The sequence below is a fragment of the Ursus arctos genome, unplaced genomic scaffold (assembly GCF_023065955.2).
Source record: "Ursus arctos isolate Adak ecotype North America unplaced genomic scaffold, UrsArc2.0 scaffold_6, whole genome shotgun sequence".
In the NCBI taxonomy this organism is placed as follows: domain Eukaryota; kingdom Metazoa; phylum Chordata; class Mammalia; order Carnivora; family Ursidae; genus Ursus; species Ursus arctos.
The window spans coordinates 57,455,506-57,478,464 of NW_026623078.1; the positions used below are offsets into that span (position 1 = coordinate 57,455,506).

General features: G+C 36.9%; 1 protein-coding gene across 3 annotated transcripts in view; it reads right to left on the minus strand.

Moving 5' to 3' along the window:
- Positions 1–22,959, minus strand: part of ANGPT1 (angiopoietin 1) — a 245,836-nt gene that overhangs the window by 87,813 nt on the left and 135,064 nt on the right. For 2 of the 3 annotated variants that reach the window (XM_026495570.4, XM_026495569.4), the window contains exon 2: positions 5,746–5,901. In XM_026495570.4, the coding sequence (XP_026351355.1) occupies positions 5,746–5,901 (156 nt within the window). Of the gene's footprint in view, positions 1–5,745; positions 5,902–19,319; positions 19,474–22,959 lie in introns of those variants that run through there. The other variant, XM_044382643.3, reaches the window with a different exon arrangement.

Sequence of the window (22,959 nt, forward strand, 5' to 3'; positions counted from 1 at the left end):
AATGAAAATCTCATTGGGTTATGTAGTTTAGTAGAGACAGCACTTATATCACAGAGCTAATCCACAGAAGAGTCAGATTGGAATCCAGGTAGTCAGTCTCTGGCGTCTGACTTCTTTCCTATAAGCTCATGTAGCTATATACAAGCAGCTTTTCTCTGGCTAAAAAAGGGACCTCCCCTCAGTCAATAACAACTGCTATCAAAACGGTTTCTTTCATAGCACCATGACATCTGCTTGTTGCAGCTAATGGCATCCGACTTCTCTCTCCACTCCAACACTAAACTAGCACTATGAAGCAAGAAAGTGGCCAAATTTCTCTTGCTCCTTAAAATACAGAGAATACGCTGTCATCCAGTGTTCTTAGTCGGTCGGAACAACTTTGCAGTAGAGTGTTTCCATTCAAAGTCCTATTCTGACCCATTAGCTACTGATGGATATATATAACAATCAATATACAACCTTTAGGACGTTACCTTTGGTCTTAGGAGCATCAGGTTGAAATCTACAGAAACTGAGGGACTAATATTAGTTCATGTAATCAACATTTTAGAAGGATTTACTAAGAGCTGTTGTACTAAATGCTGTTTTAAATCCTAAGGATGGAACAGTGAACAAGACAGACAAAATCCTTGCTCTGTTGAAGTTTGTATCCTAATACAAGGGTTGGCCAGCTTTTTCTATAAAGGCCAGATAGTAAATAGATTGGTGGGCCATATGGTTTCTGGTACAACTACTCAACTCTGCCTTTTTATTGGGAAAGCAGCCATATACAACATATAAATGAATAGTGTAGCTGTGTTCAATAAAAACTTTATTTACAAAAAGAGATTGCAATTCAAATTTGACCTGTGGGTCATAGTTCACTGAGACCTCTCCGAATGGGTCATCAAACACTTCTTCCAGACCTTGTGAGAAAGTTAATTACCGTGGTATTTTCTTTGGATGACCCATTAGCAAATTTATTTTACTGCCATTTTAACTAGGCCAAGGTTAAATATTTATTCAGCTCTTCTCTCTTCAAGTTAAAGAGATCCATTGGCTCAACTCTGAGAGCTGCCATTTCAAATCCATTTCGGTCTAGAGACTGATGCTCATTGATTAAACTATTCCTGAACTGGCTTAAATTTGCAATTGTACAATTGAAGTCCAAACAGGTGTGATAGTTCGTGACCTCTGAGAGGCAGATGATAAAATGAGATTAGATATGCAAGAAATTTACTAGGGGAAATGCCTATAAGGGAAAATTGGGAAGAAGACAAAGTTGTCTAGGAGCCTTCTGACTTGGATGCAGGTCTAATCATAGTAAAGAAGAAAGGGAAGGAAAGGAGATTGAGTGAAAATCTTAGCCTCCAGGGCAGTTGTGAGAAAGTTCAGCAAGGCTAAAGGAGAGCCGTTAGCCAAAGTCATATGTCAGTGGAATCCAACAGTTCCCAGGAACAGGTCTAAGTATTGCTACCCACAATGTGTCACTGGCTAGAAGTGGCCACTGGGAATTGTGCCCTCTGCACCAACACATTGATGGATTTCAGAGCACAGCAGCTGGGACCATTGGTCAATGAAATCCCCACAGTAGGAGATTGGAAAGATGCATTTTTATGGCTATATGAAAAGGCTCCACAGCTAATTAATTTGATGGAAAGTTAAGAAAGAAATGGTTTAGACAAGTTTGCCACATTAATTCAATTAAGATCACTGAGGATAAGGATTGTTTTACTTATGGTTGTATTTTATACCATACCTATTAAAATCTCTTGCATTAAGGACATACCCAAAATATGCCTTTTAGTATTTGGTTAAATCCCATTCTTAACACAATGGTTCCTATATAAATAATTGGAAATTAGAGGAAATGTAGCCTAAGCATCTGAGGAACTGCCCCATAGTTACACAGCCAGCAAGTGGCAAGGACAACAAAGGATTCCAGGATCACATGAGATGATGTGTAGTTACGTGGTGACATGACAATAGTTGGTGGTGCCATCAGCGCAACAGCAACAGCATCAGTGTCTTTACCATTTACAGAAAACATTCAGTGTTACTGTTAGGTTCCCATTACTTTTGTTTTATCTGATTTCCACCTTACTCTCCGCTTGGACCCATTAGACTCATGCTAGACTTCCTGGGGTTAAAACTTTGCTCTAACATTTACTATTAGTTGTTTCACCCAGGGCAAATTGCTTCTCCTTTCTAGATTTCAATTTTCACATCTATAAATGAGGGATGGTGATAGTACCTACCCCCTAAGATTTTTTTTTTAAAGATTTTTATTGATTTGACAGAGGGAGACACAGCGAGAGGGAACACAAGCAGGGGGAGTGAGAGAGGGAGAAGCAGGGTTCCCGCTGAGCAGGGAGCCTGATGCAGCGCTCGATCCCAGGACCCTGGGATCATGACCTGAGCCAAAGACAGACGCTTAATGACTGAGCCACCCAGGCGCTCCAACCCCCTAAGATTTTTATTAAATTATTAAATAGCTAATATATGTAAAATTCCTTGGAACAGAGCTGTACACCAATTATTAGAGGTGAATTTTCATGTAGTTTGTCTATTAGTGTGCCTCTAATCAAAACTGGCCTGTGGTAGAAGCCAGAAATGGACTTACATGTCGGGAAGGGACATGAATAATGTCTGAAACTAACCCCTTCATAGTGCGCACTCAGAAAGAGGAACTGGAAGTAAAGGAGATGTCGGCACAAACTGATAACAGAGTGAGAAAAGCACTGCAAGTGAGACTAAGGAGGAAGGGACGGGCATGGTGTTGGCGCCTGATTCTCCCTGCCTTGGCCAGCAGGGTTACTTAGGTGTGCTCATTATCTGTTTCTTTTCTGATTATGATGCTTATTGAACACACAAGTGTTTTTAAATGGCACTGCAGCAAAACCATGTTTCTACCACCTTTTGCTAAGTTTAAGTCTAGAAGGTCTAGAGAGAGAGGACCGGAAAGCAATAAGTTACTTATCTTTATAACATCATCATGTAAAAGTTAGAACACGAAAATGCATTGCAAAGCCCTTGTAAGTTCCTAAAAAACTGAGAACCTGAAGTCAGTTTAAGAAAAGCAACACATACCTATGTGAAACAAGGCAGGATCAATATGGGAGCAAAAACCTAGGAACAGACTTGCATAGCACAGAAGGATTTCCTGGTCTTTTTTAAATATATATAAATACTTAATATACAAGGATAGAGTTCATTTAGATTAAGGAATAATTTAGGATTCATTCTGTAACTTGTTCCTGCACCTGTACTTGAGTGCACTTGAGTGGTTATGTCTAAGTAGAACATGTTCTGTCGCAAAGGTTCGACTAAATATCGCATGTATATATATTTGCATGAAAATGTTTTGGAGCACTGCAGCTTTACAGACAGTACAGACAGTTGGAAGACATTAAAATGATCAAAAGAACACCCAGGATTTACTTCTTACGGTAGGACACAGCTGGTTGGAACCATTGTCTTCCTTTTCTACCTCCCTCTCATTGCAAGCTCTGATAGATTTGTGATTTTTTAAGATATTTTCCAGGTTTTAGCTATCTTAAAATTCTTCTTGGTACATCTAATAAACTTTCATTAGCCTTTAAGGATTATTTAGTTTTAGCCGTTCCTCATAGAGAGAAGGTTTTTTTTCCTATGAATTTTCTCTACTATTTTCCATAAAGTACATATCTCTTAGTCTTAAGGATCCAGAACAAGTTGCTACCTCTTAAAATCTTATACAGCGTGCATCTTAATGGTTTGTGGAGATTAGTATGCTAACAGTGGGATTCCCCCCTGCCCTGCCCCTCCACAACTCCAATTCCTAGGTAAAAAGAGAACAAAAACAACTCAAAAAGGATTTACGGGATAGAAAAAATAAAACCCTGCCATGTAGGTCATTAAAATTCATAACATAAATGCACAAAAATTTCAAATGTTCACTCAGGTATGGCAGTATTAATTGTGTTGTTCCAGTTTTTGAATATATAGAGTGCTTTGTAGGAGATGGTGAGTATTCTGTTCTTATGAAAACAAGAGAAAATACACTCATATCATTTATACCACCAGAAGTCAATGTTTGCGGATCACCAAGCTTGCTTGGTATGATGATAAATGATAAAATAAAGTCTCATACTTTTTAGTTATAATACGTGGTCTTCCCTCCCCCATCGCCTGTGGTTATCTGATGATAGCGTGCAGCAAAAAATATTTTCCAAAGCCCACGTGTTTTACTGCCCCAATGTAATCCACATTTAAGTTCTTATTTAGTTCTTATTAAGTGCTTATTTAATTATTAGCATTACTAATCAAGAAGGATAGAAAAGGAAAGAAATGAGAATGCCTCCATCTGAGCGCCAGACTCAATTTACTAGCTATATCAATATGAGAAAACTGCTCAAACTTTTCTGATCTCTGTCTGCTTTAAATGGTTCTCATAAACATCATTTGTACCTGGGAAAGTTGTCTGTCTAATATATAATTCTCTATCCATATAAATTGTCATTGTTCTTTATCTTTAAATATCATTATATGATCTATGATGCCATTAACAGAAATGAAATAAAATAGAAATAATGTTACATCTTATTTATAATTGTTATTGTTTTTTAACAATATTTATATTGTTTTATATAAATATAAAATATGTAAACAAGGAGGCCATTAGACTGAGTAGCTCTAATGCCTTGGTAACCTACATAAGTAAATCAAAGCCTAAGCCAGAGTCAGCGCATTTGAATCCAAGAAAATGAAAGTTAGGAACAATCAATTACAGCCAAGAAGGTTCCCTCAAATAAGGCAACTGCTTAGGCTACAGTCAGTCAAATAATTTCCTTGCTTTGCTTCTGCATTTTCTCTATTGCGACCTTTCCCTTAGCTCACACAGTAGACCGTTCCTAACCACTTTCAGCTAAGCACTGCTCAACTTGAGTTGATGCATGCCCAAATAAGTTCTTGAACATTTCGAGGAGCCTCAGTTTATCTTTTAACAATATATTTCAGCTTTGCTTCCGGAAATCAATTACACTGAGGTAGACTCACCCTCTGCGTTTCAGAATGATAAATGGAATAACCATTTCTACGGTGAAAAGGGGACCAAGAGATCATCTTCAAATCATCAAAAATATTTTCACTAAACTGTAATGGTGGGTTTGTGACTGATGATTAAAGGGCATTTTACCGATTTGTACTGAAATAAGTATGACTGTACATAAAGAAGTATGTTATTGTCCATGGTAGGATGATTTAGATATTATGTAGAAAAAGAGTTTTAATTGACTTCTCATTATAAAATCATGCTGAATAAAAAAATCTACACATTGCCGATCAGTTCATTTGGGTTTTCCTGCCTGTCCACTGACTGCACCAAACCTCTGCAGGTGCCCTTGTGGCCAGTGTATTACCAGAGATGAAGCAGGACAGGTCAAAAACGCACATCAAAGGCACCAATTTGACCCAAATGGCTATTTTGTTTGACACATATATCACAGTTGGTAGCTTCAGTGTTTATTTGAATTTCAATGCTGATTAAGTTCTTTACCAGTCCTGTTTTTGCAAACACATGCAAAGCTAAATATACCAACCCTCGTTAAATCAAAAGAAACATGCATAGCAAGCGTGTCAGGCAGTCGTTGTTGTTATTACCAATAAACAAAAATGTATATGTTTCCCCAATCTCAGTGGTGAAATGTGCTCTGTGTTTATGGAGTAAGCTAAAGGGGAAAAAATCTTCTCAGTTAAGAGTTTGTCGACTCTGGCCCAGGGGTATACCTGGGTCTCAACATCTGTCAGCTTTCTGGTCTGCTCTGCGGTCTGAGAGAGGAGGCTGGTTCCTATCTCGAGCATGGTGGCCGTGTGGTTCTGCACAGCATTCTGCTGTATCTGGGCCATCTCCGACTTCATATTTTCCACAATGTAGTTCTCAATCTGCAGTAGATAAAGGACAAAACATACTACATTATAAGCAAAGTCTCTCGGAGCATGTAATATTTACAATGACAAAACAAGACACAGCTGGCAAATCAGCCATCTGGCAGGGATCCTCTGTGTTCCTGGGAGCTGGGGAAATGGGAGCAGAGCACACAGGAACCCAGTTGCTAACAAACTCCTAATATACTGATACATACATATAATCATCGGAAAATTTGTACTTGGATAGTGCTTCCTTATTTTCTGCAACTCCTTCAACCCTCACAGCAAAGATGTGAGTTAGGCACAGATGGCCTCATTGTTTTTTGTGGGGTTTTTTTGTTTGTTTGTTTGTTTTTATTTGTAGCTGAGGAAACAGAATCAGTCAAAGGTCAATGATGAGCCCCCGGTCACCCAGCAAGAATGCAGCAGTGTTCGCACGATCATTTAAATCTAAATCTTGGTTCTCTGGTCTTTTCATTATACCATATTGCCCACTCATCTCTGAGAAAAATTCAGCCTCCTGCTTTCATTTCTGCAATGAAAAGTAAAAGGCCATGCTGGGTTAGGGGAATTACACAAGGAGTAGCAGGAGGGCACATGCCCAAAACATAAGCTTTGAAGGGAATAGTAAAGTACGGGCAACAGGATACGAAATGAGCTGCAGAGCCACAGAGCTGGCTAACGCCATTCTCAGTGCTCCTTTGAAAGTTCAAAAAACTAAACTAAACTAAAATAAAAAGGCACTGAAAGTATGACCCATAAGGCAACATTTGCCCTCCTCACCTTGGGTAACATTTAGTCCTCTATGGTGCCATCTTAGGGAATACTATGGTTGTAAAATAAATTGTACCATGGGGCCGGGAAGAATTATTAAGTGACTTACTAGAGGGAGGCTGCTGGGCACTGCAGAGAATAAAGCCGAGCATAAGCACTGCTTGAAAAATACAGAAGAAGCCTACAGCTCCCTGTCAGTGCACTTAATTCTCCCCCACCACAGTGTGGTGACTACATTTTATTACCCAATTACACATATGGGGAAATTGCATCCCAGAGAAGTCAGGTCCAAGGCCACACACCGCAAAAACAGCCAGACTTGGATTTGAGTACAAAAGCCCTTAACTTTCATACCAACACTCTTAACCACTTGATGGCTCTGCCAAGTTGTGTTTCACGAACTGGGTTCCAAATCATTAACAGCTACGTGATTTTTACTGATTTAGTGGACCATAATACATCCACTATTTTATAATCCATAGTAACATTATTGTCATGTAATAAATATAGTCTAAAGCTAAATTCCCCTTTGTGAAACTTTGGCAGCTCACTTTCTAACACCATCTTTTGCTTATTTCTATTTATCAAACATAAATCTGCCCCAAGTGAAAGAAAATGAAAGGTTAGAGTCAAACTCATATTGTTATTAATAAATTCTGACTATGTCCTTAGTCAATATAAAGTAACTCCATTCTTTATTCTGAAATTAGTAGTAGAGGGGGGAAAAATCAACCTACAAGTATCTGTTATAAAACGAATACAACATAGGTTAGAATAGATATCTAGAAATTATCTTGACAAAACGCAAGGTCTGTATCTTGGCTTTACTCCAATTGCACTAACATATCTAATTAACAATAGAAAGGTAATGGAAAAGAGGGTAGGTCAGAGCATCAGACATCTGTTGTTTTGGATTCTGCATCATATTTCCCTTTTCCTCATAACATCCTATAACTTTCTTTTGGGAAGTTATGAATGGGTATATTCTCAAAAATGGCAGGTGCCTCTCCATCATGGAGGTGATACCCACCATACATAGCTGACATTTATCAATTATCTATGTGATAGCACTGAACTAAGTGCTTTCTTTTCATAACAGTACTTAAAACTTACAACAAGCTTATGTGGTAGGTATTGTTATAGCTGCTTTTAAGTGAGACTATTGAGGCCTAGAAAATCCAGAACAATTTGCCCACGAGAAACAGTAAGTAACCCCAATGCCAAAACCCACATTCTCAATCTCTAACCTATTCATCTTAGCATTATTTAATTACTCTGTGCATTTTATCGTGTAGCTCCTCAACCTTGTATATTTATCAAAACTATACGAGAAGCATTTTTAAAATGCAGATGAAGGTACCACACACCAGAATGCTGAATCAGAATTTTCAAGGGTATATACTAGACAACTATATATTTTAAAAACTTCCCAATGTAATACTGATTTAGGCAAAGACCAGTGCTTCTCAAAGTCTGGTCCACAGAATAACTGCCTATATGACACCTGTTTGTGAATAGTCTGTCATGAAATGAAGAAACTGTGCCAGAATGTAAATTATCTGTCACTAAGCACACTGGTACTACAAATAGAGTGTGTATGTGTGTGTGTGGGGGGGTGGGTGGGTGTGTGTAGGAGCAAGACTCTCTCAATGAAGAAAGTGATGCTCTAAAGCTTTAATTTACATTCTGGAGCAAGCTTCTTACCTTGTTTGCAAAATGACAACAATTTCCTTGAGTAGCAGTGATCTAGACCACCAAATTTATTCAGTGTCACATTCTCTGCTTACCAAGAAAGTTCAAATAACAACTTGGTTTCCCATGTAGATTTGTCTAGTGAGAGAGAATTCACTAATCAGTGAGCTCCAATACAGATCTGCTTGATCATTATACATCACTTTTTTAAGTAGGTTCTATGCCCAATGTGGGGCTTGAACTCACACACAACCCCAAAATCAAGAGATGCATGCTCTAGCAACTGAGCCAGCCAGGCGCCCCTATACATCAATTTCTTATGCAGTTGGTTACTGGGAGTTATTTCCCAGAGTTTAACTTGCTCTGGGTGTAATATAATCATGTGTTTCAGTCTCCATAAAGGACACCCTCTGGCATAGAGCTACTACACTTTGTGATCCTACCTTTGGCAGCTCCTATTTATTCTGTATTATTATGGTTTTTCTTAGCTGTAAAAGTTAACACCAGCAAAGCAAAATAACTGCTTTATATAGGCATTCATCATAAAGAGTCTCCCAATTCTGCTGACCCTGTTGTAGCAATATAGTAGGTCTCCAACCTATATTAAAATTCTTATTTGGGCTGCCATGATTAGTAACATGTATATAACTCTAGTTAATTATTTTTTAATCAACTGGGGCTGCTCTCTCTAAGAGTAACTGCCTTTTAATGCAAAAGATAATGGCACATTTAAGAAGCAAAAACCAGATGTAGTTGATTTAAAGGCTGACGAGGGAGGCAGAAGTCAATATACAATGTGTGATTAATAAGGAAGGCTACTTTCATCTTATCTCTAAACATTCCTCTGTAGATGTAGAACTGTGAAATACATCTTGATGTGTCATATCAGCCAGGTTCAGGAAAAATTTGTAACAAATTCAATTGTCCTCATACATTCCCTACTGGTTTTAAAAATACGTTTGCAGAATATGATGGCTACTTCAAGTTTTAATATTTTAGAAACACCTAAGATGTCAATTTTAAGCTTAGAAGTTGCTGACCACGGACCTGAGAGATTATAAAGCAGGAGACTCCCAACTGGAAGCATCAAATTATTTGACTGTACTGCCACTCTAGAGTCTGACTCTAGATAAAGTACTGGCCAAAACACCAGCAAGAGAAGGTAGGATGCCATTTGAAATGAGATAATGAACAATGAATGATGTGTAAGCAAAGAAATAATGTTAAATTTGTAAAGTGATTTAGTGTTTACAAAAAGCTTTCGTACACATTGACTGGATTCTTAACACCTACATGGGGAGTATTGACTCTATGGTTTAAGAGATGCAGCTCAGAGGCCTTGGGTGACTTGATAGAGATGAAAGAAAGGATTCACTTCTACCTTCTGATGTTCCACTAGGTTCAGATTTGGGGGAACTGCTCTGTTATTGGACTGGTTGACTGATTGATTAATGAATGAATGATTGATTTCCTTTTTAGCCAGTTCACTGAGAATTAATTTACACATTCCTTCGAGAAAAACATGCACCACTAGAGGGTGATTACTTTATTCTGCTTCACCATATTGGAGGCCAAGTTAATCTGAAGGGAGGGGAGAGGCTCTAGGGCCAGTTATGTAGAAAGTTCACTTTGCTAGCACTTTTAATGCAATGCGTCATTAAAAATCCTTTCATCAATTCCTACCTTTTTTGCTTAGTATGCAATTTATAATATATTTGTTTTCTTCTACCCGTTCTATTTCTTGCAAGCTATCCTAAAATATAACAAAGAGAATAACAATAACAACAGCACGCTAAGCCTCTACGAAAGTTAGGTAATACCTGACTGATTCCTTGTAACAGTCTAGGCACAGTATTGTTTCCTCATTTCACTGATAAGGAAACAGGCTCAGGGAAGTTAATGTAAATTGTCTATGATCACACAATGAGTGGGTGAAAGGGCTGTTATGTTGCTTTGAAAGAGGCTAGATAACCGTGCAGGTTGCGCTCCATTCTAGAGGATAGTCCCTCACCAAGCACAAGCACACTACCATGAATGTCATAGACAAATTCCGGTAACACATAATATTCATGCAGGAAATACATAAAATGAAGGCTACAGAACAGATGAGGAGAAACTTCTTTAGAGATATATAATTTTTCATTTTTCATTTAATAATTTTCATACAGATTTATGGCTATAACATCCTGGGAAATGTTATAGGTGGTAAGAAAGCAAATATACAGTCAACCGTGTGACAAGTTGCATTATTAAGTAGAGAAAAAATATTTTTAACAAGTCAAGATTATCAATCATTTGCAGTTCACTCATAAATCACTTACTCATGTCTTTTGCCCAATGAATAGTATCACTTTCCATGATGAGACAGAATTTTTAGAGAGCTTTCTTAGTGGGCCTTCAAAATGCTTGCTGCTTCATGTTCATGAGAACCAAAATCTGTGTGATACTATGACATGTCTTGCATATGAAATGCATTCTCTATCATTTCACTTCAAGGGCTCTCTTAAACAATAGCATATCTTAAAGCAAAAGAATAGAATTTCTCCATGTAAATCTTAAGGAAAAAAACATTTTAAGCCCTATAAAAATTGACAAAGGCATTGTTCACTTAAAATATGTTGTAGATTAAGTGGACTCTCATTGAATGTTGGTGCATATGGTATTACTCAGTTATGGCAAAACAACCGTGAAATAAAGTAAAAGGGTAAATATGGGAAAGCAATAAAAAGGTAAAACAATGCAAAAAATGCCTTAAATGTTGATAGTTTTATCTAATATCATTGTTTCATAAATCAGTGGCAATACAGAAAATGCAACTACATCTAGGCTTATGGTTTTATAAAAAGATGGCTTAGGCCAAATATATTATTTGCAAGAATTTTTATTATTAGATCTCCCAGTATACTGCTTCTTTTACCAAATGGCAAAGTAAAATTGTCTTTTTAGACAACCAATCTATTTAGCTGACATTTGAAATAGTTTCTGTACTGATAGGCTTGACATGATCCCATTTCTCATTTTGGTATCTGAAGGAGCACTTACTATTTATGGAAGAAAGAAAACCATTAGAATAAGCAAGCTGGAAGAGACATTAAGTATTATGAGCTCCCAAAATCTCATTTTATAGATGTGGTGCCTGAGGTTCAGAGAGGTTATAGAAAACAAGGTGACACAACTAATTAATGTCAGATGTCAGGCTGTGTTCAGTGTGTGGGGAAACTCAGACTTACATCATCAAGCTGAGCCAACAACAGTGGTTGCCAGTATTTTTGGCCCACCCCACATTTCCCTATTCCTTGGTTTCTGCTACTTGCTTCACTTCTATGGGCTCCTGGTTTGAGGCCCCCCTTTTATAATACCAGTTCATGCTCCATCAGTTTTTGGGCTGTTGACTTTGCTTTCTGGACCCTATACTTACCTCCCAGCACTGATATCCACCAGCTAGCGGCTCCTCAGTCACTGAGCCTCAGCACCCCCTGATTTTATTCTTTCTATGCATCACCTCACAAAGGGCAAAAAACAGAGCCAGACTCTAAAATTAGTTCAGGTTTATTAATCCAGCATCATGTCAATTTAGTCCTAGCAAATACACGATAAATGCATCCTATGTACTAAGCCTGGTACCAGATATTACGTGTACAAAGAGTTGAGTCTTGCAGGAAATAGATATGTATAGATGAATCATTTCAATAGAGTTGGTAAATACTCTGATGGCGTTTACCTCTGACTACATTTCTTCCTGTAAATATTATTTCTGTTTGATAGGGAGAAGCTCTCAGCTATTGACAAGAATGTGAGGGGACGTTTGTTATCTCACCTCCAGCAGAATTATACCAATACCGCCACTGAAGCACAGGGAGAAGCTAACTATCAAGGGCATGCCAGAATATCCCATATGAACAAATTCTGCAATAATTTTTCCTGGTTATGATTCTCTTAAGACCACATTTTTGTGGCTACTAAAAGTGATCAATCATATATACAACCCAGAGTTGGGTCAAGACCCGGGAAAGTCGTTCTCTCTTCACGTAAATGAATGACATGTTTCCTATGCCAAAATATAGTTTACTAGCCTGGCACCTCTCTTTTACACACTCGCCTTCACTTATACCCACCGGACACCCAAAAAAATTCAGAGTCATGAAATTTTAAAAATATAAGTGCCTGCTTAATTTTTCCCCTTACATGTCTTTCCCTCCTTTACACGTTTTTAAAGGCAGATGGTATATAAAATGCACACTCAGGCAGGAGTCAGGTTATCTGGATTTTAATCCAGGTACTATTGTTGATTTACTCCATAAACTTGGGCAAGTTACTTAAACAATTTGGGTTTCAGATCTACATCTATGAAATGAAGGTCTGGATTAGATTATTTCTAATGCTCCAAGCTCTCAAATTACTTGATTTAAAATTTCCCTTTTAAAGTATTAGAGTATGAAAGATTTTAATTTATTATAGAAAATTGAAATATGGATATATATATCTGTCTATAACATATATAATATGTATCTTTAATGACAATTAGGAAAAAATGGTACAGGAACACTATATAAAAGCCTTGGATCAAGTTTCCATAGCAAGCACATCTGTTTCAAGGTAAAAAGCTAGAATTTCTGGTTTCCTTAATTCCCAGACACCATTCTGTCCAGAATATATTCCTTGTTTTTCACCAACACATCCTGGCTTTTTTCCTATGTTTCTTATATTAATGAATGGCACCACTATCACCTCCCCATTCATCCACATCACAGGGAGTCATCTTTTCTATTCCTTGCCTTCATTTTCTACATTCAATCAGCACCAGACTGTGTTGCTTCTATCTCCTGAAGAGTGCCTACGTCCATCCCTCTCCCCACTTCCCTTTCCCCCTACCACATCTCTTTATTCTCATGGGCACTGACTTTGGTCAGACTCTTGCCATTTTTCTTTTGGATTTGTTTTGGCCCTATAACTGCTCTCCTGACCCCAGACATCCTCCAGTCCATCATCCATGGCATAACCAGAGGGATCTACCTAAAACATAAATTTGTCTTCATCACGCCACTGCTTAAACTTGACTTTCAGTGGCTTCCACTACCTGCAGATAAAGTCACAACTCCTTAATCAGCATAGAAGAATCTTTTATGATCTGGATTTGGCCTCCCTCTCCCTACTCGTACTCTATGCTCTAGTCACACCAAATTATTTTTCCAAACACACATTATTTTCTTTTGCTTCCATGCCTTTGCACAAGGCTTTACTCTGACTGGAATGTTGCTTTTCTACCTCATCTTCCCTTGTCATGGGCTAGGTCCTGTTTTTCAAACTAAGTTCAAGTTTTTCCTCAAGGAAACTTTCCATGACTCTCCTCTGTAATATCCTTCCTTTATACTTCTTTTTTTTTTTAATATTCATTTATTTATTTGAGAGAGACAGAGAGAGAGAGAGCACATCCAGTGCAGAGGGGCAGAGGGAGAGGAAGGGAGAGAATCCCGAGCAGACTCCCCACTGAGCGTGGAGCCTGTTGTGGAGTTTGATCTCACAACCTCAAGATCATGACCTGAGCTGAAATCAAGAGTCAGACGCTTAGCCGACTGAGCCAGCCAGGTGTCCCCTTTCTTTGTACTTCTAGAGCATCTTGTGCCTCTTTTTTTTTCTTTTTTATAACAGCATTGTCTTCAGCATACCATAAGCTCCTTGAGGGAAAACAACTGTTCACCTTGGTATCACTTAATGCCTGGCACTAAGCAAAAAAGTAAGTTAGAGTAAAATTTAAAAAAAAAAATTTTTTTTTAGTTAAGTTCTATACCCAACGTGGGGCCTCAATTCACGGCCCTAAGATCAAGAGTCGCATACTCTACGGACTGAGCCAGCCAGGTGCCCCTAGTAAATTTATTTTATTTTTTAAATATTTTATTTATTTGAGTGAGAGTGAGAGAGCGAATGAGACTGAGTTCACAGAGGGAGAGGGAAAAGCAGCTTCTCTGCTGAGCAGAGAGCCTGATGTGGGGCTTGATCCCAGGACCCTGAAATCATGACCTGACCTGAAGGCAGACATTTGACAGACTGAGCCACCCAGGCACTCTGCTCTTCATAAATTTAAATAAATTCAAATAATGCATGAATCAATGAACGGGTATATGAAAATACTGACAGCCTCCAATTGTGAGCTTAAGCCTAGTTACATTTGTTTCTGAAAGTACAAAATATCACATAACCAATTATTGATGATGCCTTTATGAATGTCAATGGGATCCATGTAAAGATGCAAAAGCAGATAGGCCTGAAGACATATATCCTCACTTACTGGACCACATAACCCCATCTTGTCTTAACTGTACCTTTCTACTTTTTGCAATCATCTTATTATAGGTAATTATTTAAACTAAGTAAAATCTACCAAACACAATGAAAACTAACCATGTTTTAATCACTGAGCTATACAATGAAAGCAAAAGAATGACTAAAACTTGATTCTGATGATTAAGACTACCTATAATACAAGTATGTTACAAGTGCTAGAATGAAGGTACAAATGTCTGCCCACCTGCATGTCTGATGGGATAGAATGAAGGAATAAATGAATCCTCTAACTGAGGGAATTAAGAAGTCTTCTCAGAGTCAGTCCTAAATGAACATGGCAGAGAGGGCATACATTTCTTAGGTCTGCTTAACACACAAAAATGTGGCCTGAAAAACCTGGAGGATGGAGCATAAAGAAGGAGCCAGAAGACTATGACAGCATGCAAGAAGCTATGCTTGCTTAGGCAAGATGACATTCCTGACCACCTCCTGGAATGTGTTGTTCAGGAAATCAAGAGATAAATCAGTCAGAAGCAAAGGTATGCCTTTGAGGCCACACACAGGGCAAAAGCACGCCATCAGATTTTAAAATGAGATTTATTTAGTAGGCTCAGGTAGATAATTTCTTTGTACTTTACCATATTTTCAAATACTCTAAGCATAAAGTTCACCCCTTTAATGACACATATAAGCGTATATGTATGTGTAAGTGTGCACTTTTACTTGTATACATATGCTCTCATATACATACATTCCCCTACTCCCAACCTATGTGTATCAGATTCTCCATTCATATCTTGTGGTTCTGCTCACTTCACTCTAGTTTATTTCACTGAAGGTCCATTTAAAACCACCAGTACTGGATGAGTTATATTTTATGTCAAATTTAATCACTATAGATAATAGCTGTTTAACAGTCATGGACAGCTCCAGTATACTGCCTAACAACCGAGAAACTTTTTTCCCAAATTCTGAATTTACACTTAGATGGTAGAGAAAATGGATGAACCACAAAGCAACTTTGTATACAGTGTTTTTAAATTAATTAAAAGTGATAACTTACAAAATAAAGAAGAAATTTGCTGTTTGAAACAGAAAATTGCAAACATATCTCCCTTTAATTGAATGGGGTTTTTTTGTTGTTGTTGCTGTTTTGTTTTGTTTTAGTTTCTTGTTTATCTGGAAGAAAATTTATCCCCTTGCATGCTACACAAAATATATTCTGATTCACTTAAAAAAGAAAGCTTTGACATTTGAACTAGTGAGCACCCCAGCAGACAGTAAGTTGTGGGGGGCTGATGGGGTATAAGAGACTCTCTACAGGATAATTCTAAGAAACATCTTCTGCAAACTCTATTATTTTTCTCCTATGTCAAATGACAGTAATGCAAACAAGTAGCTTATGATATTCATCTTTAAGGAAAAACTCCCGCATTAAACACTGTAGGCCAGATCATGAAATTTAAATACTTAGCAAATGATATAATAACTACAGTAACAGAAGTTTAAAAGCCTTAATTAATAATTAAGAGATTTATAGATATTTCAGGAATACCACTACTAGGTAGAAAACTGGTGTCATTTTACTCCAGTATTTCATATGGAATTGCAGGATATTAACATTTAAAATCTAACCTGTTCAACATTCTGACTTTTTAGGCTATTATCTTTCCATATATGCTGCTTCTTTCCTTGAAATAAAGTTGGTGAATTCATCTTCCTTCTCTTCTGTCATATCTCTAAAGTTTAGGGTTGCTTTTTAAGAATTATCTGTCTTTCATCTGCTAAAACACATCAAAACTAATGGTAAAATTATATATGTGTATATGTGTGTGCATGTGTGTGTGCACGTGTGTTTTCTCCTACAATGTGGGATTACTGAATGGAACATACAGTAAGTTTGTACAGGCATAAAACTGTCAACGTCATTGTATGATAAACATTCCAAAGTATTATGTGTGAGGTCTAACTTTTCCTGAATAATATTTGTTGAGTAACTCTTATTTAAATTACCCTTGGTCCAAGAACTAGAAAGATTATTAGGATGGAAACAGTTATTCAAAGCCTAAGAAAAGGACGGTGATTGCTAACATTTTATAAGTGATATGAAATCCCTATTTTTCCTCATTTTCATCAAAGGACTATAGACACTGGACATTATTTCTTCTTTCACAAAGACCACTTTGGTGCCTTGGTGATGCTTGTTATATCTCAAGTGCTATTGGAAGGGAGCCCAAATCACTATTACAGGGAATTAGTCCCTCTTAGAATTAACCACACACCATGAGAGAGAATGAAACTAAGCATAAGTAACTGTTAAAATACCCGCTCTCATTACCACATGTACTTCCAGAAGAATTTTGTAAAAGGCCCTTTTAAAGATTCACTAATCTAGTTTGGGGAGCTATACATCACCTCACAGTTTACTTCCTAATTTCATCCCCATCCCCAAAAAGCAATGGCCACTCAAAACCTTCTATTTTTCACTAACTGAAAAAATCAGCTGGTCTGATTTATGATGAAGTCTAAAATCTTGGAAGTTTAGAAATATTAGATATCATGAAGTTCCCATTAAGATTTAGCAGATGTCACATTTTGACCTTTGCTTTGAATTTCTTTTTTAGTAAGAAATAAAATGTTGCAAAGAAAACCTAAGCACCCCCTCTACATACACACCAGAATTAACCATTATCCTGAAATTGATATGGACTTATACTACATAGGTATGTACACATTATCCTGAAATTGATATGGACTTATACTACATAGGTATATACACAAAATAATAAACCATACCATCTAGTATATTTTCAAGATTTACAAAAATGCTCCCTTATTGTATGGCTCCTTCAACTCTTTCATTTTTTAATCAACATTATGTTTTTGAGACGGAGATGTGTGTTAGCAGTGCAGTTTTATTATGAACTATGGGACTGAATAAGATTTCGTAATTTTAACTGCTAATATAATAGTCTTGTACCCCAAGGCCTGACTTATTCTGAAGAGAGGAGTACAAATTATTTAGACCCATTACCCTGAGTTCTAAGAAGGAGCAAACTGTTTCTCAGCATCTAACAAAACCCCTAGGATTTCTTCTCTAAGGGGTGGAAGGAAAGCTGTGTGATGAATCTTGTCCCATTTATAGAATATATCTCAAGAGTCTGTACAAATAATTTTTATCTTTAGCAAGTAATTATTTCCCAGAGAGAGCAATTAGGGGATTGAGAAAGAAAAACAAAACAAAACAAACAAACAAAAAACAAGTTACAAGAACCAAAAATTAATTCTATAGTCCTTTTCAAACATAAATTACTACATTAAAATTTTAAAATAACCATGACCACAATTATAAAGGCAGCCCCCTCCCAACTTCCTAGGCAGACTTCCATTGAATAGACTGTATAGTCTAGATTTTAAGGCACAAAGTGACTAAAAAGTACCAGCTTTCCATGGCTTAAAAAGAAAACAGCAAAAAAAACAAAAAAACAACAACAAAACAAAAATCCAAAAACCTTTCTACTCAACATAGTAAGCAGTATACAAAATGCTATATTTACTTAATACGTTCTCAACTATGATAAATGTATTCAGACACATTTGTATGCATTGGAAAAAGAAAAGAAACACTGAATTGTGAACGGTACCTATCTCTGGCTGATGGGAATACATGACCTATTTTCTTCTTGAAATGGCTGATATTTTCCACTTTCTTTAAAAACAATGAAAATTTAATTTTATATTCAGAAAAAAAACCAAAAAACAAAAAACAAAAGGAGAGAAAGACAAAAATGTGCTTAGAACGCATTCACTCCATGGGAAACTTCTAAATACCTGGCAATTTAGTAGTGGTGTGATCAGAGCAAATCTGGGAAAAACATAGACTGTGATCCAAGACATGCCCCATTGGTTCCACTGGTTTATCTCCTCTAGCCCTGTCCCTTATGCCTATCTTTATGAGAACTAAAGAAAGCTAATAAACAAGAGAAAACAAAAGAGCAGAAATACCCTCAGGTAGTCTCTTCTGACCTGAGAGGTTTTGTGGAAAGCCTATAACAACAGCCATTATCTACCGAGCACTTCCTATGAGCCAAGGTCTTTATATACTTTCCTTAAACTCCTCACAGCCATCCTTTGGAATAGATATTGTTATCAGCTCATACTAATAAAATGATAGAAGTGCTGAGAAATTAAATAATGTGATCAGGGTCACAGAGCCTAAGTGCTAGAGCTGGTATTAAAACTTCAGTCTGTCTGATGCCCAGGTCCATTCTCTTTCCACTAAAGTCTGCCTCAGTATCTTGAGTAGTGCAAGGATCCCAAAGGGCCATTTTCTGCACAAATCTGAAGTATTTTGCTTGGCTAACCCTAAGCCTTCAGCCAGGATGGGTAAAACTCCTGGTCCTTTTAGCTATTCATGTAAGCTGTCTTGATCCTAAAGGCATTGCCACCAGTTTGTGGGGGAGGAGGGGAGAAGGCACCTAACATTTGCCTATCACCTTCCAATGGTTAAAAACAAACAAAAACCAACCAAACAAAAACTCTTCATTCACTTGTTCTCTCCTTTTGCCTTTCACCATTATCATGCTTAGGAATATCAACAGAATGATTGGGTCAATACGTAGTGGGCCCTTTGGCCTTCCTAAACTGAGCATAAAGTAATTATTTTATAAGACAAGGTGACTTACTCTTTTCTCAGCTCATGATGATACGCTATTTATGGTCTCATTAATTATCCTTGCTGAAAAGTATTTTCTTTCATTTACTCAACCAAAACAGAGATACCATCTTCATATGGCATATGGATTAGTACATGCTTGTTCTCCTGTTCATTACATCATCATCCTTTCAAACAAACATAAATGTCAAGTGAATACTTATTCTAACATTTATATACACACTCAGAAAACTTACTCTCATACAGTGTACTCCAACATTATGACTTAAAAAAAGCATACCAACAAAATTTTATCAATAATCTTCAAATGAAACTTTTTTTAAATAAATGTTTTCCAGGTTATTAAATTAAAACACACTGAACTATATCTAAATTGAAACTGCTAAACAAATAATTTTTGCTCAAAAATTTTAGGTTGTCAAAAGTTGTACTCACAGCTAAATATACTTACATAAATTTTGCAGATACATATATTTACATAGAATATTGAATTGGAACACATGAATACATATATACATACATATATAGATATACATACACACACAAACATACATACATGATAAAATAGTAGACTGTAATTGTTTCCCCTTGAAAATGCCATGTTTTATCAAGTCAGTGTAAGATTACAGAATAGTAGATCAGATAATGACAAAGACATATGGGTACACACAGATATGAGAGTGCAATTATGTATGTTTATATAATATATACATTTATATATTTTCTTATATGGGATGAGCACAGTTTAGTAAACATCTACTGAGCCACATTTATATGTATTCTATAATAACAGGCCTTGCGCCATGGAGATACAAAGATGCAAAAGATATAGTTCTTGCCTAGTCCCTGTCTTAGTGAGAAAGCCAAGTATATTAATAGGCAACATCATTATAATGCGGTAACTGTTAGAATAGAAATAGCCTGCACAAGATTGTGAAGCATATACCCTGAGTTTATGAAATCCATGACAATTTTATTCCATGTTCTCATAGAGAAGAACTAAAGAGTTTGGTATGTCCTCTCAGTTAACTCAACATGACTGAGCGCAAACATAACTTGGAGAAAGCACATACTTAATCAGCTTCTTATCTGTCCTGATATGCATTCCCACTCAGGGCTGGTTGCTCTCAGCAGTCAGTTTCATCATGACCTTTTTTATGTTAAAATTATATCAACATTATAATTTTCAAGAAACCATGAAGCCCAAACTTTATATATCCTGAGATCTCGCTTGAGGCTTTTACATGCTTGACTTCTTAAAGCCAAGGATTCTCATGGCACATCATGAGATATGTTACATTTAAGAAGTCAGGTGAGTTTGTTGGAAAGCCACCATCATATCAGGAAATCACACATTTGTTTTCTCACAACTTTTTCATCTGTAAAAAATGGGGAGTTAGAGAGGACAGATAATTTTCCTCAAAATGCAGTTAAATATAGCTCACTGCAGAGCCAGAATTCTCACCCACCTTGCCTGAACCCAGAGTCTACGATTGTGCTACCACACTCCATGCCCATCAGCCCAGCTGTAAGAACCTCTTAGGGCAAATGCTAAGATTTGTTATGGTCTACTTGATTTCTTTCAAAGTGGTGAACCCATAAGTGCGCAGAATCTTGTGGGATGCTGGGCTGTCTTTAGAGTAGCAATGCAGAGGGCTCCCAAAATGTGTCATCAAGAGATTGAGGGATTTGTTTTTTTTTTTTTTCCACTTTATTGGCCATGTAAACTTTACAGTCTTTCACTTGCCCAATTAGTAAAATCATCCCGCTAATTCCACCTATCCTAAGTATCTCATAGGTTTGTTGTGACAATCAAATGAAGTGTGTGAAAACATTTGGCTGTCCATAAGATGCTACGCAAATGACAGATACTTATATTTTGATCTGGAGCCAGGCTGGGAGAAGCAGTATGCAAATCTATTAAAAGAAGTGTGAATTCTCTGTTGTAACTTTATATATACATATTCAATAAGAGAGAATTAACAGTTAAAATTAGCCATTGGATTCTTTCTTTTACCAAATGCAGATTTACAGCCACATGAGAAGGAGCATATGAAAAGAAGCAGAGAAATGAGAAAAAAGAGGAAGCATTGGACTCTTACAGCTTTGGGCTGACCAATGATAAGTTGTAGGATTTTGAGCAAGTTGCTTTCCTTCTCTGTGCTTCAGCTTCTGCGTCGAGAAAATGGGAATAATAATATACTGACATCACAGAATTATTTAAGGACTAAAGAAAAATCATGACAGATTTATTCTTAAAGGCCTAGCTTCCTAACACTTACTTTGTGATTATGAAAAAATCACTTAACTATTCTAAGCCTTGGTTTCCCCAACTGTAAAGTAGATACTTATGTCAAAGAAAGTTTGTAAAGTTAAAATGTTTTGTAAACCACAGCCATAAGAAGATAAAGGATTTACAATAGCATGTTATCGATTCCTGATACTACTGCCTGTCTAATGTTAGAGTTTTGCCAACCTTCATTCTTGAAGAACTGTAAAGTATCTTTCCTGTTTATATTCTCAGGAATCTATGTACTATATGGTGGCTAAAATGTCTGGGAACAAATAATAGTATTTTATTGTATTTTAATGTAATGTCAGAAAGCCATTCATTATATATATTCACTAATTCTTCCAGACTTTATAGCCACAGGGTATAGAGAAACCTCATATACAACATGTGCTAGTTGTTTCAAACCTTCAGAGGAAACTTTCTCCTTGAGCAATTTTAACCCAGAAATATCTATAATTATGATTTTGATGATCAGCAATGAATAAAGTTCCCAGATGTCCTTCATAAAAATACTGTGTATGACGGGAGGAGGGGAGGGAGGGATTGGGAGAAGATTGTAAAAGGGGAGAAAAAAGAGACAGCTTTTTTCTTTAACATTTTAAACATTATATTTACTGTAACTAGCTCAATATCTGACTTAAAAGCAGATGAAGTATGAAATTATACACATTATTAAAGTATTCATCACTCTACTTAGGAGAACGGGAACCTGGAAAGTACCAATACTGTTTTGTTCTCTGATAAACTGACTGATAAATTGAAGATGAAAAATTTCAAGTCACTGATGATAACTACCAATAAAAATTTAAGGCAAAGAAAATATGCCATTAAAACAACAAAAAGGAAATTTACTTGTATGGTTCACTACTGGACATTTGGCAAACTTGACAGCAAAAGGCCATAAATGGTTCTTTCCTCCATGAGAAGCAGTTCCTTGTCAAGACAGATTAATGTTTAGAATTTCAAAAACCTCAGGGGCTTAGCACTTCTTCATTTAATCACACAACTAAAAAAGTCCTTATGGATGCTTGCTATATAAAAGATTCCAAGTCAGTCCACTGGGGTTTCTGAGCTTCCTGTGTCACTTACCATTAATGCATCTGAAAACCACTGTGCTACTGGGCATGAAGCACTGAGCCTTGTCCTTGCCTGGGGTGTGTCTAATGATATAACACGGGAAGGTCATGGCACTGTGCACTTTGGGATTTCATCTTTAAATGGGATTCTAGACAGGAAGAGACTCTCCAACAAAGAGGCATTAAAATACTCCAATTTTCAAGACATTTGGAGAGACACAATCACAAGAACAGAATAAGATTGGTTCTCCTCAGGTGAAAACACAAAAGTTAGAATAATG